The sequence below is a fragment of the Salvelinus fontinalis genome, chromosome 6, assembly GCF_029448725.1.
Source record: "Salvelinus fontinalis isolate EN_2023a chromosome 6, ASM2944872v1, whole genome shotgun sequence".
Classification (NCBI taxonomy): Eukaryota; Metazoa; Chordata; class Actinopteri; order Salmoniformes; family Salmonidae; genus Salvelinus; species Salvelinus fontinalis.
In genome coordinates, this window is record NC_074670.1 from 68975386 (window position 1) to 68987681 (window position 12296).

Sequence of the window (12296 nt, forward strand, 5' to 3'; positions counted from 1 at the left end):
CCACTTCACTTTCTCAGCCACACGATAATTTTTTTCTAAGAATACAATTAAAGGGGTATTGTATTACATGAAAATCCCTTTATCATTCATTCAAATCCACCTCCAAGCTCTCTCTCTCAGACTGACAGGACACACAAAACTATAAAATCTCTGATCACCCCCAGTGAATTTACTTGAAAAGAAGAACACATTTTCCCCAACTACTTTAAGTCACAGAGTTACAAAACCTCTGTCAGCAGCACAGACTACAGTGAACCCTGTCTTCCATCAGTTTGTCTTTACATTGAAAGAAGAGCCTGTCAGTGTAGTGTGTTTGGGTTATGAGGGGGCACTCATACACCACATGGGGGATGTGGGTATGCCAGGACCTGTTATCGCTCCTGTGGTTTCAGCTAAGGCCTTGCGAAACAACATGAGGCCAGGGAGTCATTAAAACACTCTGCACCCCATGTTTTTCAGCACCCCTCACTCACTCTCAAACTTGACACGACACGCAATATTGAAATCAGTGAAAAACAAACTCAAAAATAAACATTGGATGATTTGGGTTGAGACCAGAGGAACAGTGTTTATTTATCATTGAATGAATCTATAATGACACCGGGAAGAGTTAAATGCGGTCATAAAAAAATCACTCTGAAACACAATCTGTGACTAATAAGACACTGAAACAAGGCATTATGGTTAGTGTCAGTCAGCAGTCAACATAGCAATAAATGAAATACAATTTACTCATCTCAGAGATTGAAGCTGCCCACACGGGCAATAAAACCAAATATTTCCATAGTATAATTAACATTCCTAAAATAAATTTGTCAACATCAGACAAGGGTCCAATTAAATACACTTCTAGAAAGTCATAATATGACTTAATTTTCAAGTTTTTCTTGATTCCATGTCCTTTCAATAAAAAAATATACATTATACAGTGCATTCAGAAACTATTCAGACTCCTTCCCCTTTTCCACATTTTGTTACGTTACAGCCTTATTCTAAAATGGATTCAATAAAAAAAATCTCAATCTACAAATAACACGCCATAATGACAAAGCGAAAACAGGTTTTTAGAAATGTTTGCAAATGTATAAATTTAAAAAAGAAATACCTTATTTACATAAGTATTCAGACCCTTTGCTATGTGACTCGAAATTGAACTTAGGTGCATCCTGTTTCCATTGATCATCCTTGAGATGTTTTGACAACATGGATTCCACCTGTGGTAAATTCAATTGATTAGACATGATTTCAAAAGGCACACACACCTGTCTATATAAGGTCCCACAGTTGACAGTGCATGTCAGAGCAAAAACAAAGCCATGAGGTCGAAGGAATAGTCCGTAGAGCTCAGAGACAGAATTGTGTCGAGGCACAGATCTGGGAAAGGGTACCAAAACATTTCTGCAGCATTGAAGGTCCCAGAGAAGACAGTGGGCTCCATCATTCTAAAATGGAAGAAGTTTGGAACCACCAAGACGCTTCCTAGACCTGGCCACCCGGCCAAACCGAGCAATCAGGGGAGAAGGGACTTGGTCAGGGAGGTGACCAACAACACGATGGTCACTCTGACAGAGCTCCAGAGTTCCTCTGTAGAGATGGGAGAAACTTCCAGAAGGACAACTATCTCTGCAGCACTCCACCACTCAGGCCTTTATGGGAGAGTGACCAAAAGGTACTTAAAGGTCTCTCAGACCATGAGAAACAAGATTCTCTGGTATGATGAAACCAACATTGAACTCTTTGGCCTGAATGCTAAGTGTCGCGTCTGGAGGAATCCTGGCACCATCCCTACGGTGAAGCATGGTGGTGGCAGCATCATGCTGTGGGATGTTTTAAAGCGGCAGGGACTGGGAGACTTGTCGGGATCGAGGGAAAGATGAAGGGAGCAAAGTACAGAGAGATCCTTGATGAAAACCTGCTCCAGAGCGCTCAGGACCTCAGACTGGGGTGAAGGTCCACCTTCCAACAGGACAACGACCCTAAGCACACAGCCAAGACAACGCAGGAGTGGCTTCGGGACAAGTCTCTGAATGTCCTAGTGTGGCCCAGCCAGAGCCCGGACATGAACTCGATCAAACATCTCTGGAGAGACCTGAAAATAGCTGTGCAGCAACACTTCCCATCCAACCTGACAGAGCTTGAGAAAACCTGCAGAAAAGAATGCCAAAGGTGCTTTAACAAAGTACTGGGTAAGGGTCTGAATACTTATGTAAATGTGATATTTCAGTTTTTAGTTTTTTATAAAATTTGCAAACATTTCTAAAAACCGGTTTTTACTTTGTCATTATGGGGTATTGTGTGTAGATTAATGAGGGGGGGGAAACTATTTAATCAATTTTAGAATAAGGCTGTAATGTAAAAAAATGTGGAAAAAGTCAAGGGGTCTGAATACTTTCCAAATGCACTGTATCTGGGAACAGTTTTCCCTCATCATATGACCAGGAAATGCTCTAGGCCCAAAATATTGCCTATAGGTATCATTGTCAGGAAAAACTCTTTATGACTGTATTTGGGTCCACCATGGGCCCAGTAGCGATGTCAAGAGTTCCATGATATCATTGACTCACAGAGAGGCACAATGACTGAATCCCATTGGTTCAAGGGCAGCTGTGCACAGCACCCCTTATCCATCATTAAGGGACTTTACCTTTGATTTGTCTTCAGTACGCAACACTGTACTGCACCTCCAGTGGGCAAATTCACACTGTCATATGAACCCCCATCAGACTGCCTCTGAACGGGCGTGGGGGAAAACGGCATGTCACTGCGAACCAATTAGCAACTGGCTAACAGGAGTCTTGGTTCCATCCAACAGAGGAAGAGAAGTGCTGCTAACGACCAGGTCCTACTGCCGTTAGTCTTGTGATACCGGACTAAACCTCCACAAACATTCTCCTTCTGAAGAAACCTAGAACGGCTGGGGTCGACTTTCTACTGTGACAAAGACATGTACCCCATATGCTGTTCCAGTTTCACCCAGGCATTACATACTATGTTGTTACAATATCCCAGCTAATACACGTCTTTTTTTTATTTTACTCCTCAGTTTAGTATCCGAGGTCCAAGCAAACGTCAGCTGTGCACATCATAAACGTTAGCTGTGCACATCATAAACGTTAGCTGTGCACATCATAAACGTTAGCTGTGCACATCATAAACGTTAGCTGTGCACATCATAAACGTCAGCTGTGCACATCATAAACGTCAGCTGTGCACATCATAAACGTCAGCTGTGCAAATCATAATTGTTAGCTGTGCAAATCATAAACGTCAGCTGTGCACATCATAAACGTCAGCTGTGCACATCATAATTGTCAGCTGTGCAAATCATAATTGTTAGCTGTGCAAATCATAAACGTCAGCTGTGCACATCATAAACGTCAGCTGTGCACATCATAAACGTCAGCTGTGCACATCATAAACGTCAGCTGTGCAAATCATAATTGTTAGCTGTGCACATCATAAACGTCAGCTGTGCACATCATAAACGTCAGCTGTGCACATCATAAACGTCAGCTGTGCACATCATAAACGTCAGCTGTGCACATCATAAACGTCAGCTGTGCACATCATAAACGTCAGCCGTGCACATCATAAACGTCAGCCGTGCACATCATAAACGTCAGCTGTGCACATCATAAACGTTAGCTGTGCACATCATAAACGTCAGCTGTGCACATCATAAACGTTTGCCCCAATGTTATTTTCTTTGAAAGCTAACTACTCCTAACACATTCAACCGTTCACTCCCCATCCTGACTGACTCCATTCCTCTTCATTGGCCTTCCGCCAACTCAATCTACCTTGTTTTAAGGTGTACTCTTATTCTACGAAACTCCTACTTGTCCTCTCCATTGTTGCGAGTGATTTTGTATTTCTCCAGGAAGTCTGCATGTTTCTGTCTGAGAATCTGTGTCTGCTTCTTAAACCCGTTCACTCTGCAAATCAAAATGAAGAAATCAGATCCAGTCTCAGGTATATCCTACAAACAAATCATATTAATACATACTTGATGCAATGTTGATAATTACCACTACCGTAACTAGAACAGTGTAGTAACACATGTAATAAACACTTATAACACGTTTGAATTCTCACACACCTTGCCCTTTCTTTGGACTCTTTGTAGATCTGTGTGATGACCCTGTCCTTCTCGTCCATGAAGTTGTTATGGATTGACTCCAACTTTCTGTGTGACCGGAAGACAGAGAGACCTGTCAGACAACAGACTTACACACAGTGGAATATCATTGCCAGTTCAATTGGTATTTTGATTATTATTCATGTTTTATTATTCTGTACTAGTACAAATAGTCATACCAGGAAAAGTTGAATTTCTAAAAACAATAAAAGTGCTTTCAAGTCATCGTGCCAAAACACAGATTACCAGATATATGACAGCACAACCTGGGTCTGAGCCAGGGGCACCTGTGCCTACAAAACAGACAGTTATCGGAGTCTACAGACTATTTAGTCTAGACTATGAATGAGTAAAAACATAGTAGTAGCAGTAATAGTCAAATGTCACATTTTGGCACATTACCCAGAAATGCATTTGAGTGACAGAAGTGTGATTCCTTTCCTTGAACGTGACAGAAGTACTGCATTTCTTATTTAATTATGTGCTGAGTGTACATACATACAGTACTAATGTCCAAGTATCAGTTTCACTCTGGTCTTTTCCCATATTACCTGAAGAGAACGTGAGCACTGGCCCATGATGTTACCTAAAGAAGAGAGCGTGAGTGCTGATGCTCAGGCCCATGATGTTACCTAAAGAAGAGAACGTGAGTGCTGATGCTCAGGCCCATGATGTTACCTAAAGAAGAGAACGTGAGCGCTGATGCTCAGGCCCATGATGTTCCCTAAAGAAGAGAACGTGAGTGCTGATGCTCAGGCCCATGATGTTACCTAAAGAAGAGAACGTGAGCGCTGATGCTCAGGCCCATGATGTTCCCTAAAGAAGAGAACGTGAGCGCTGATGCTCAGGCCCATGATGTTCCCTAAAGAAGAGAACGTGAGTGCTGATGCTCAGGCCCATGATGTTACCTAAAGAAGAGAGCGTGAGTGCTGATGCTCAGGCCCATGATGTTCCCTAAAGAAGAGAGCGTGAGTGCTGATGCTCAGGCCCATGATGTTACATGAAGAAGAGAACGTGAGTGCTGATGCTCAGGCCCATGATGTTACCTAAAGAAGAGAGCGTGAGTGCTGATGCTCAGGCCCATGATGTTACCTAAAGAAGAGAGCGTGAGTGCTGATGCTCAGGCCCATGATGTTACCTAAAGAAGAGAACGTGAGTGCTGATGCTCAGGCCCATGATGTTACCTAAAGAAGAGAACGTGAGCGCTGATGCTCAGGCCCATGATGTTCCCTAAAGAAGAGAACGTGAGTGCTGATGCTCAGGCCCATGATGTTCCCTAAAGAAGAGAGCGTGAGTGCTGATGCTCAGGCCCATGATGTTACATGAAGAAGAGAACGTGAGTGCTGATGCTCAGGCCCATGATGTTACCTAAAGAAGAGAACGTGAGCGCTGATGCTCAGGCCCATGATGTTACCTAAAGAAGAGAACGTGAGTGCTGATGCTCAGGCCCATTATGTTACATGAAGAGAACGTGAGCGCTGATGCTCAGGCCCATGATGTTACATGAAGAAGAGAACGTGAGTGCTGATGCTCAGGCCCATGATGTTACCTGAAGAAGAGAACGTGAGTGCTGATGCTCAGGCCCATGATGTTCCCTAAAGAAGAGAACGTGAGTGCTGATGCTCAGGCCCATGATGTTACCTGAAGAAGAGAACGTGAGTGCTGATGCTCAGGCCCATGATGAGCATACAGTAGCTAACTATTCTAAAGTTCCTCTTCCTCTTCCTCTCCCACTCCTCAGCTGTGGTCTCCTGAGGCTGAGAGTGTTTGAACTGATCCCAGTAGCGCATACTCTCCTGAGCTTCCGCCCTGAGAGAGAGAGAGAGAAAAGGGGAATAAAACTCTTGAGATTTGTGTATGAACTCACACAGGGCTGTTTGTCAAATAAAATACAATTCTATTGGTCACATACACATATTTAGCAGATGTTATTGTGGGTGTAGCGAAATGCGTGTGTTCCTAGCTCCAACACTGCAGTAATATCTAACAATACACACAAATCTAAAAAGTAAAAGAATGGAACTAAGAAATATTAGGACGAGCAATTTCGCAGTCCAGAGTATATATACAGTAAATTAAATCAAGTCAAAAGTTTGGACACACAATCTCATTCAACGCTTTTTCTTTGTTTGTACTATTTTCTACATTGTAGAATAATAGTGAAGACATAAAAACTATGAAATAACACATATGGAATCCTGTAATAACCAGAAAAGCATTAAACAAGTCTAAATATATTTTATATTTGAAAATCTTCAAAGTAGCCACCCTTTGCCTTGATGACAGCTTTGCACACTCTTGGCATTCTCTCAACCAGCTTCATGAGGTAGTCACCTGGAATGCATTTCAATTAATAGGTGTGCCTTGTTAAAAGTTAATTTGTGGAATTTCTTTCCTTCTTAATGCATTTGAGCCAATCAGTTGTGCTGTGACAAGGTAGGGGTGGTGTACAGAAGATAGCATCTGTGAATGTATTGTAATGTTTTTAAAATGGTATAAACTGCCTTAATTTTGCTGGACCTCAGGAAGAGCAGCTGCTGCCTTGGCAGGAACTAATGGGGATCCATAATAAATACAAATATAGTATATACAGCGCTGTGAAAAAGTATTTGCCCCTTTCTAATTTTCTCTACTTTTGCATATTTTTGATACTGAATGTTATCAGAATTTCAACCAAAACCTAATTTAGATAAAGGGAACCTGAGTTTACAAATAAACAAAATTGATACTTGTTTTATTTATTTACTTAACAAAGTTGTGCAACACCCGATTCCCCTGTGTGAAAAAGTAATTTCCCCCCCACCTTTAGCTGCAATGACTCCAACCAAATACAACCAATCCCGTAGTTGTTGATCAGTCTCTAACATCGCTGTGGAGGAATATTAGCCCACTCTTGCATGCAGAACTGCTTTAACTCGACGACATATGTGTGTTTTCAACCATGAACTGCTTGTTTCAAGTCCTGCCACAAATTCTCAATTGGGATTAGGTCTGGACTTTGACTAGGCAATTCCAAAACGTCAAATGTGTTTATTTTTAGCCATTTTTTATGTAGAATCATTCTCTTGCTGCATGACCCAGCTGTCCTTCAGCTTCAGCTCACAGACGGATGGCCTGACATTCTTGCCTGACATTCACCTGTAGAATTCTCTGATACAGAGCAGAATGTATGGTTCCTTCTATTAAGGCAAGTCGTTCAGGTCCTGAGGCAGCAAAGCATCCCCAAACCATTACACTACCACAAACACCATGCTTGACCATTTGTATGAGCTTCTTACTGTGGAATGCAGTGTTTGGTTTTCACCAGGCATAATGGGACACGTGTATGTGTGTGTGTGTGTGTGTGTGTGTGTGTGTGTGTGTGTGTGTGTGTGTGTGTGTGTGTGTGTGTGTGTGTGCATGGGTTAGTTCCTGCTTGCTTGAGTGTGTGCACACTTGTTTATGTACCTGGGGTTGTATGTGGAGGTGGGTCTGAAGGCCTGTCCCCCAGTGTAAGGGTGCCGTAGCCGCAGGTCGTACTCTCTCCTAGACACCTCCTTACTCAGCACCCTGTAGGCCTCGTTCAGCTCCACAAACTGGCCATGCAGCCCCGGGTTAGACGGGTCACTGTCTGGGTGCATCTGGTAGAGAGACAGGGGGCAGTGAAGATTAGTGATGAAAAAGCAGTCGATACCAGCACACTGTTGAATGCTCCCGCTGTTTCAGTCGGTGCTAAATGGATGTGTGTACACTACATTTGAGCAGTCAGGATGAGGATTAGGACAAACCAGGGTTACTACTGTACATGCATACATACAGATAGATATAAACTTACTGTGTAGCTACAAACTGCAGAAAACTCATGTACTGACATAATACAACACACACACAATACAAATATGTACTGGTAAATATACTGTACATCCCTGTTAACATAGAGATCCTCACAACACCAAAACAAACAGTACAACAGTGAGCTCCAGAAGTATTGGGACAGTGAAACATTTGTTGTTTTGGCTCTGTAGTCCAACACTTTGGATTTGAAATGATACGCGAGTATGAGACCGTCAGCTTTAATTTGAGGGTATTTTCATCCATATCGGATGAACCGTTTAGAAATTACACCACTTTTTATACATAGTCGCCCCCATTTTAGGAGACCAAAAGTATTGGGACAAATTCACTTATATGTGTATTAAAGTAATCAAAAGTTTAGTATTTGGTCCCATATTCTTCTCTTCTACATTAATGTGGATGTTACCATGATTACGGGCAGTCCTGAATGAATCGTGAATAAGGAAGAGTGAGAAAGTTAGACGCACAAATATCATAACACCCCTAAAAAATGCTAACATCCCCTGTTATTGTAATGGTGAGAGGTTAGCATGTCTTGGGGGTATGATATTTGTGTGTCTAACTTTCTCACTCATCATTACTCACGATTCATTCAGGATTATTCGTAATCATGGTAGCAGCCACATTAATATAGTGTTTAGAAACATATTCTATTCCTACTTACAATAAAAGTGACTCCAAAATGACAATACATTATTTACCATTAATTTCGATTGTGCACAAAATTATCTGAAACACAACCAAAAACAAACAGCAAATGCATCCAACAAGTTTGTAGAGTCACAAACTTGATGTAATCATGTGCTAGGAATATGGGACCAAATACTAAATTTGACTACTTTAATAGACATAAGTGAATTTGTCCCAATATTTTTGGTCCCCTAAAATTGGGGTTACTAAAAGGTTCAACCGATATGGATGAAAATGCACATTAACCTCATAGTCACTGTATCATTTCAAATTCAAAGTGTTGGAGTACAGAGCCAAAACAACACGTGTCACTGTCCCAATACTTTTGGAGCTCACTGTATATTTATTCATGAACACAGTGGGAATGTGATGTTGGAAGATAGAAAAATACTGTGGAAGAGTGCACTCGTGTGGTCGGAGAGAGAAGCTGCAATTCCTTATAAACCATAATTGCATGCAACAATAAACCCTAAATATGTGCTGCTTAAACCATTAAACCATGTGCCTTTTATGAATTTACTAAGTATTTAAAGCTTTTAGTTGATAGGTTCGGAGATTGTCGTACCTTTTTTGATTTATCGAAAAATGCATTCTTGATTTGCTCCAGTGTGGCATCAGGTTTCACACCAAGAAGGTCGTAGTGGTTAAATGCCGCTCTGCAATGAGACACAAGGAATCCTAATTATACAGGATAACAACACACAGTACTGGGACCACATACAGTACAGTATTGTGACCATGGACTCAACAATGCCTAACAGACCACAATCATCAGCATACTAGTGTAAGTACAGTGTAATTAGACAAGTGTCAAATGCACACAAACACACATTGTATAGCTGTGCACAAAGGTAAATACTGTAGAGGGAGAGAGCATACCTGTGCACAGAGCTCTGAAAGAGCAGGCGCAGTCCGCTCTTGCAGCACCATAGACAGCTCTGACAAAGACGCAGCTGGGCCTCCAACTGCATGGTGGGAAGTATTGTTGCCTATAGAGTTTACAAAACAAATGACCTACGGAGGAGAAAAGACGTAGGAAAATATCAGTAGTGGAAGTATAAAAACTATATCTGGGGATGAGTTATCAATCATATCATATCTCCCTCACTAGCTTTAAGCACCAGCTGTCAGAGCAGCTCACAGATTACTGCACCTGTACATAGCCCATCTATAATTTAGCCCAAACAACTACCCCTTCCCCTACTGTATTTATTTATTTATTTTGCTCCTTTGTACCCCATTATTTCTATTTCTACTTTGCACACTACTTTGCACATTTCTACTTTCTTCCACTTTAAATCTACCATTCCAGTGTTTTACTTGCTATATTGTATTTACTTCGCCCCCATGGCCTTTTTTAGCCTTTACCTCCCTTATCTCACCTCATTTGCTCACATTGTATATAGACTTATTTTCTACTGTATTATTGACTGTATGTTTGTTTTACTCCATGTGTAACGCTGTGTTGTTGTAGGTGTCGAACTGCTTTGCTTTATCTTGGCCAGGTCGCAATTGTAAATGAGAACTTGACCTCAACTTGCCTACCTGGTTCAATAAAGGTGAAATAAAAAAAATATACAGTATAAAGAAATATGCCTATTGCATCAAAGACAGTTACAAATACTTTCCCCATATAATGTGATAATAGGGTGCCGTTGTCACATATACCGTTCAGTCAGTAGGATGTCATTGAAAAGATAGTGGTCAGCAACAGGACAAAGAGGAGAGTCCACTCAGTCACTGGGCACGTGACGTCACTGCAACACAACAAGAGCAAAGAGGGCGTCATATATTGTGCAGGCTTTGAGCATAGTCAACATAGCTAGTCTTTTTTTACTTGATAAATATAGTCAACATAGCTAGTATTTTTTTTACTTGATAAATATAGTCAACATAGCTAGTATTTTTTTTACTTGATAAATATAGTCAACATAGCTAGTCTCTTGAATCTTTCCACTGAGATTGACGCTTGGCCAATTTAAAGTTAGAAGAGTTTGAAGACACTGTAGTCACAGCATGAATACAACAACAGTTCAGTCATTACCTACAGTAATTCACAGCAAGTTACACGTTCTGTCCCTTGCAAATCATCTAACTAGTTACTCCATTTGATTATGTTTTGAGCATTTGTTAGCTGTACTGGCTAGTTAGCTAGTGTGGAGAAGCATTAAACAAACTTGATAGTATCTGTAGCTATACACTTGTGGACATAGCTGGCTACCGAGTTAACTTACTTTATGCATATACCTTTAGTTATTATCAGTCGAAATTGTACAGTCAACACACAGTATACTCTAGTTAGCATGGCTAGCTAACTAGGAAGAATTTAGCCAGTAGTAGCTAACGTTAGCTAGCTAACTCAACTAAAAAGACTGTTGACCTATGATTTCATGTGGCAAAAACACACTAGTATTTTAACAAAAGACAGAATCAAGGGTAAAGAAGCACAGACGTACCATAATACTGCATTTTCTTCGTTTCATAACAAAAAAATAATGGGAACGGGTTGTTACACAAGTGTCTTTAACAGATTGCAGTGCTGATGTCTGCAACATTGTTGTCTGGGTAGAGTAGTTTTCAGTAAGGAACGCTGTAGCAAAAATGTTTTACAACGGAAAACACATGTGTTCCTATTGGACAAATTCAGGACGATAGTACCCAGTTTCATTCCCTTTCTAAACGTTTATTCCATACTGACCACGACCATACGCTACTAAACGTTTTTTATTTTGAAGGTTAACCCTTTCATGCCTTTCCATTCTCTACAAGATATGCATCAAGTGGATTGTTTTTTCTTGCTAACAGCAATTATCTACATTAAATCAAAAGTCTGTTCAATAACGTATTGGGGAAACGTGTTGTTCAATACAAACCGTTCCGCAACGTAGCAAATGTTCAAGCGAACTGAACACACCTCTGTTGTGAGAGTGGGCGAGGCTGACCTGATTCTTATGACCCTCTATCCCAAAAATCACTTCCTGGGCTTACTTTTGTTTAAACTTGAGACCACACATTTGTGTCTCTCACCGACCGTTTTTGAACATGTTTACGCTCAAGGCTTTAGTTCAGTCAGCGCCGACTCCAGAAATTGTAACGAAACATGTTCGTTGTTCAGGCTTGACTTTACTTGTTTATCCTAGAGCGGTGGAGGGAACCGTATGTGGTAAGCATCTTTATAACTAGATCTATTTTTGTGTGCGTTACCTTGTCAGGACAAGGTGTTGTTTATTTCAAACTGTCAAACGAATATTGGTGAGAAACTGATTTAACATCTCCATAGGGGAACTCTGGAGCTCTGTCAGTGACCACCGGGTTGTTGGTCACTTCCCCGACCAAGACCCTTCTCCCCCGATTGATCAGTTTGGCCGGGAGGCCAGCTTTAGGAAGAGTCTTGGTGTTTCCAAAATTCTTCCATTTAAGAATGATGGCGGCCACTTTGTTCTTTGGGACCGTCAAAGCTGCAGTTGTTTTTTTGGTACCGTTCCCCACAATTCCTTCGACCTCATGGCTTGGTTTTTGCTCTGACATGCACTGTCAACTGTGGGACCTTATATAGACAGGTGTGTGCCCTTTCCAAATCATGTCCAAGCAATTTAATTTATCACAGGTGGACTCCAATCAAGTTGTAGAAACA

The 12296-nt window shown here is 41.2% G+C and overlaps 1 protein-coding gene across 1 annotated transcript; it reads right to left on the reverse strand.

Moving 5' to 3' along the window:
- Window positions 1–548: 548 nt before the first annotated feature.
- dnajc4 (DnaJ (Hsp40) homolog, subfamily C, member 4) lies at window positions 549–11282 on the reverse strand. The gene is made up of 8 exons (XM_055927520.1): window positions 11119–11282; window positions 10331–10419; window positions 9542–9676; window positions 9228–9318; window positions 7586–7758; window positions 5780–5947; window positions 4100–4186; window positions 549–3935 (listed from the first exon to the last, which is right to left on the reverse strand). The coding sequence occupies exons 3-8, from the start codon at window positions 9631–9633 to the stop codon at window positions 3836–3838; spliced, it is 711 nt and encodes a 236-aa protein (XP_055783495.1). The 5' UTR covers window positions 9634–9676; window positions 10331–10419; window positions 11119–11282; the 3' UTR covers window positions 549–3835.
- Window positions 11283–12296: the final 1014 nt, after the last annotated feature.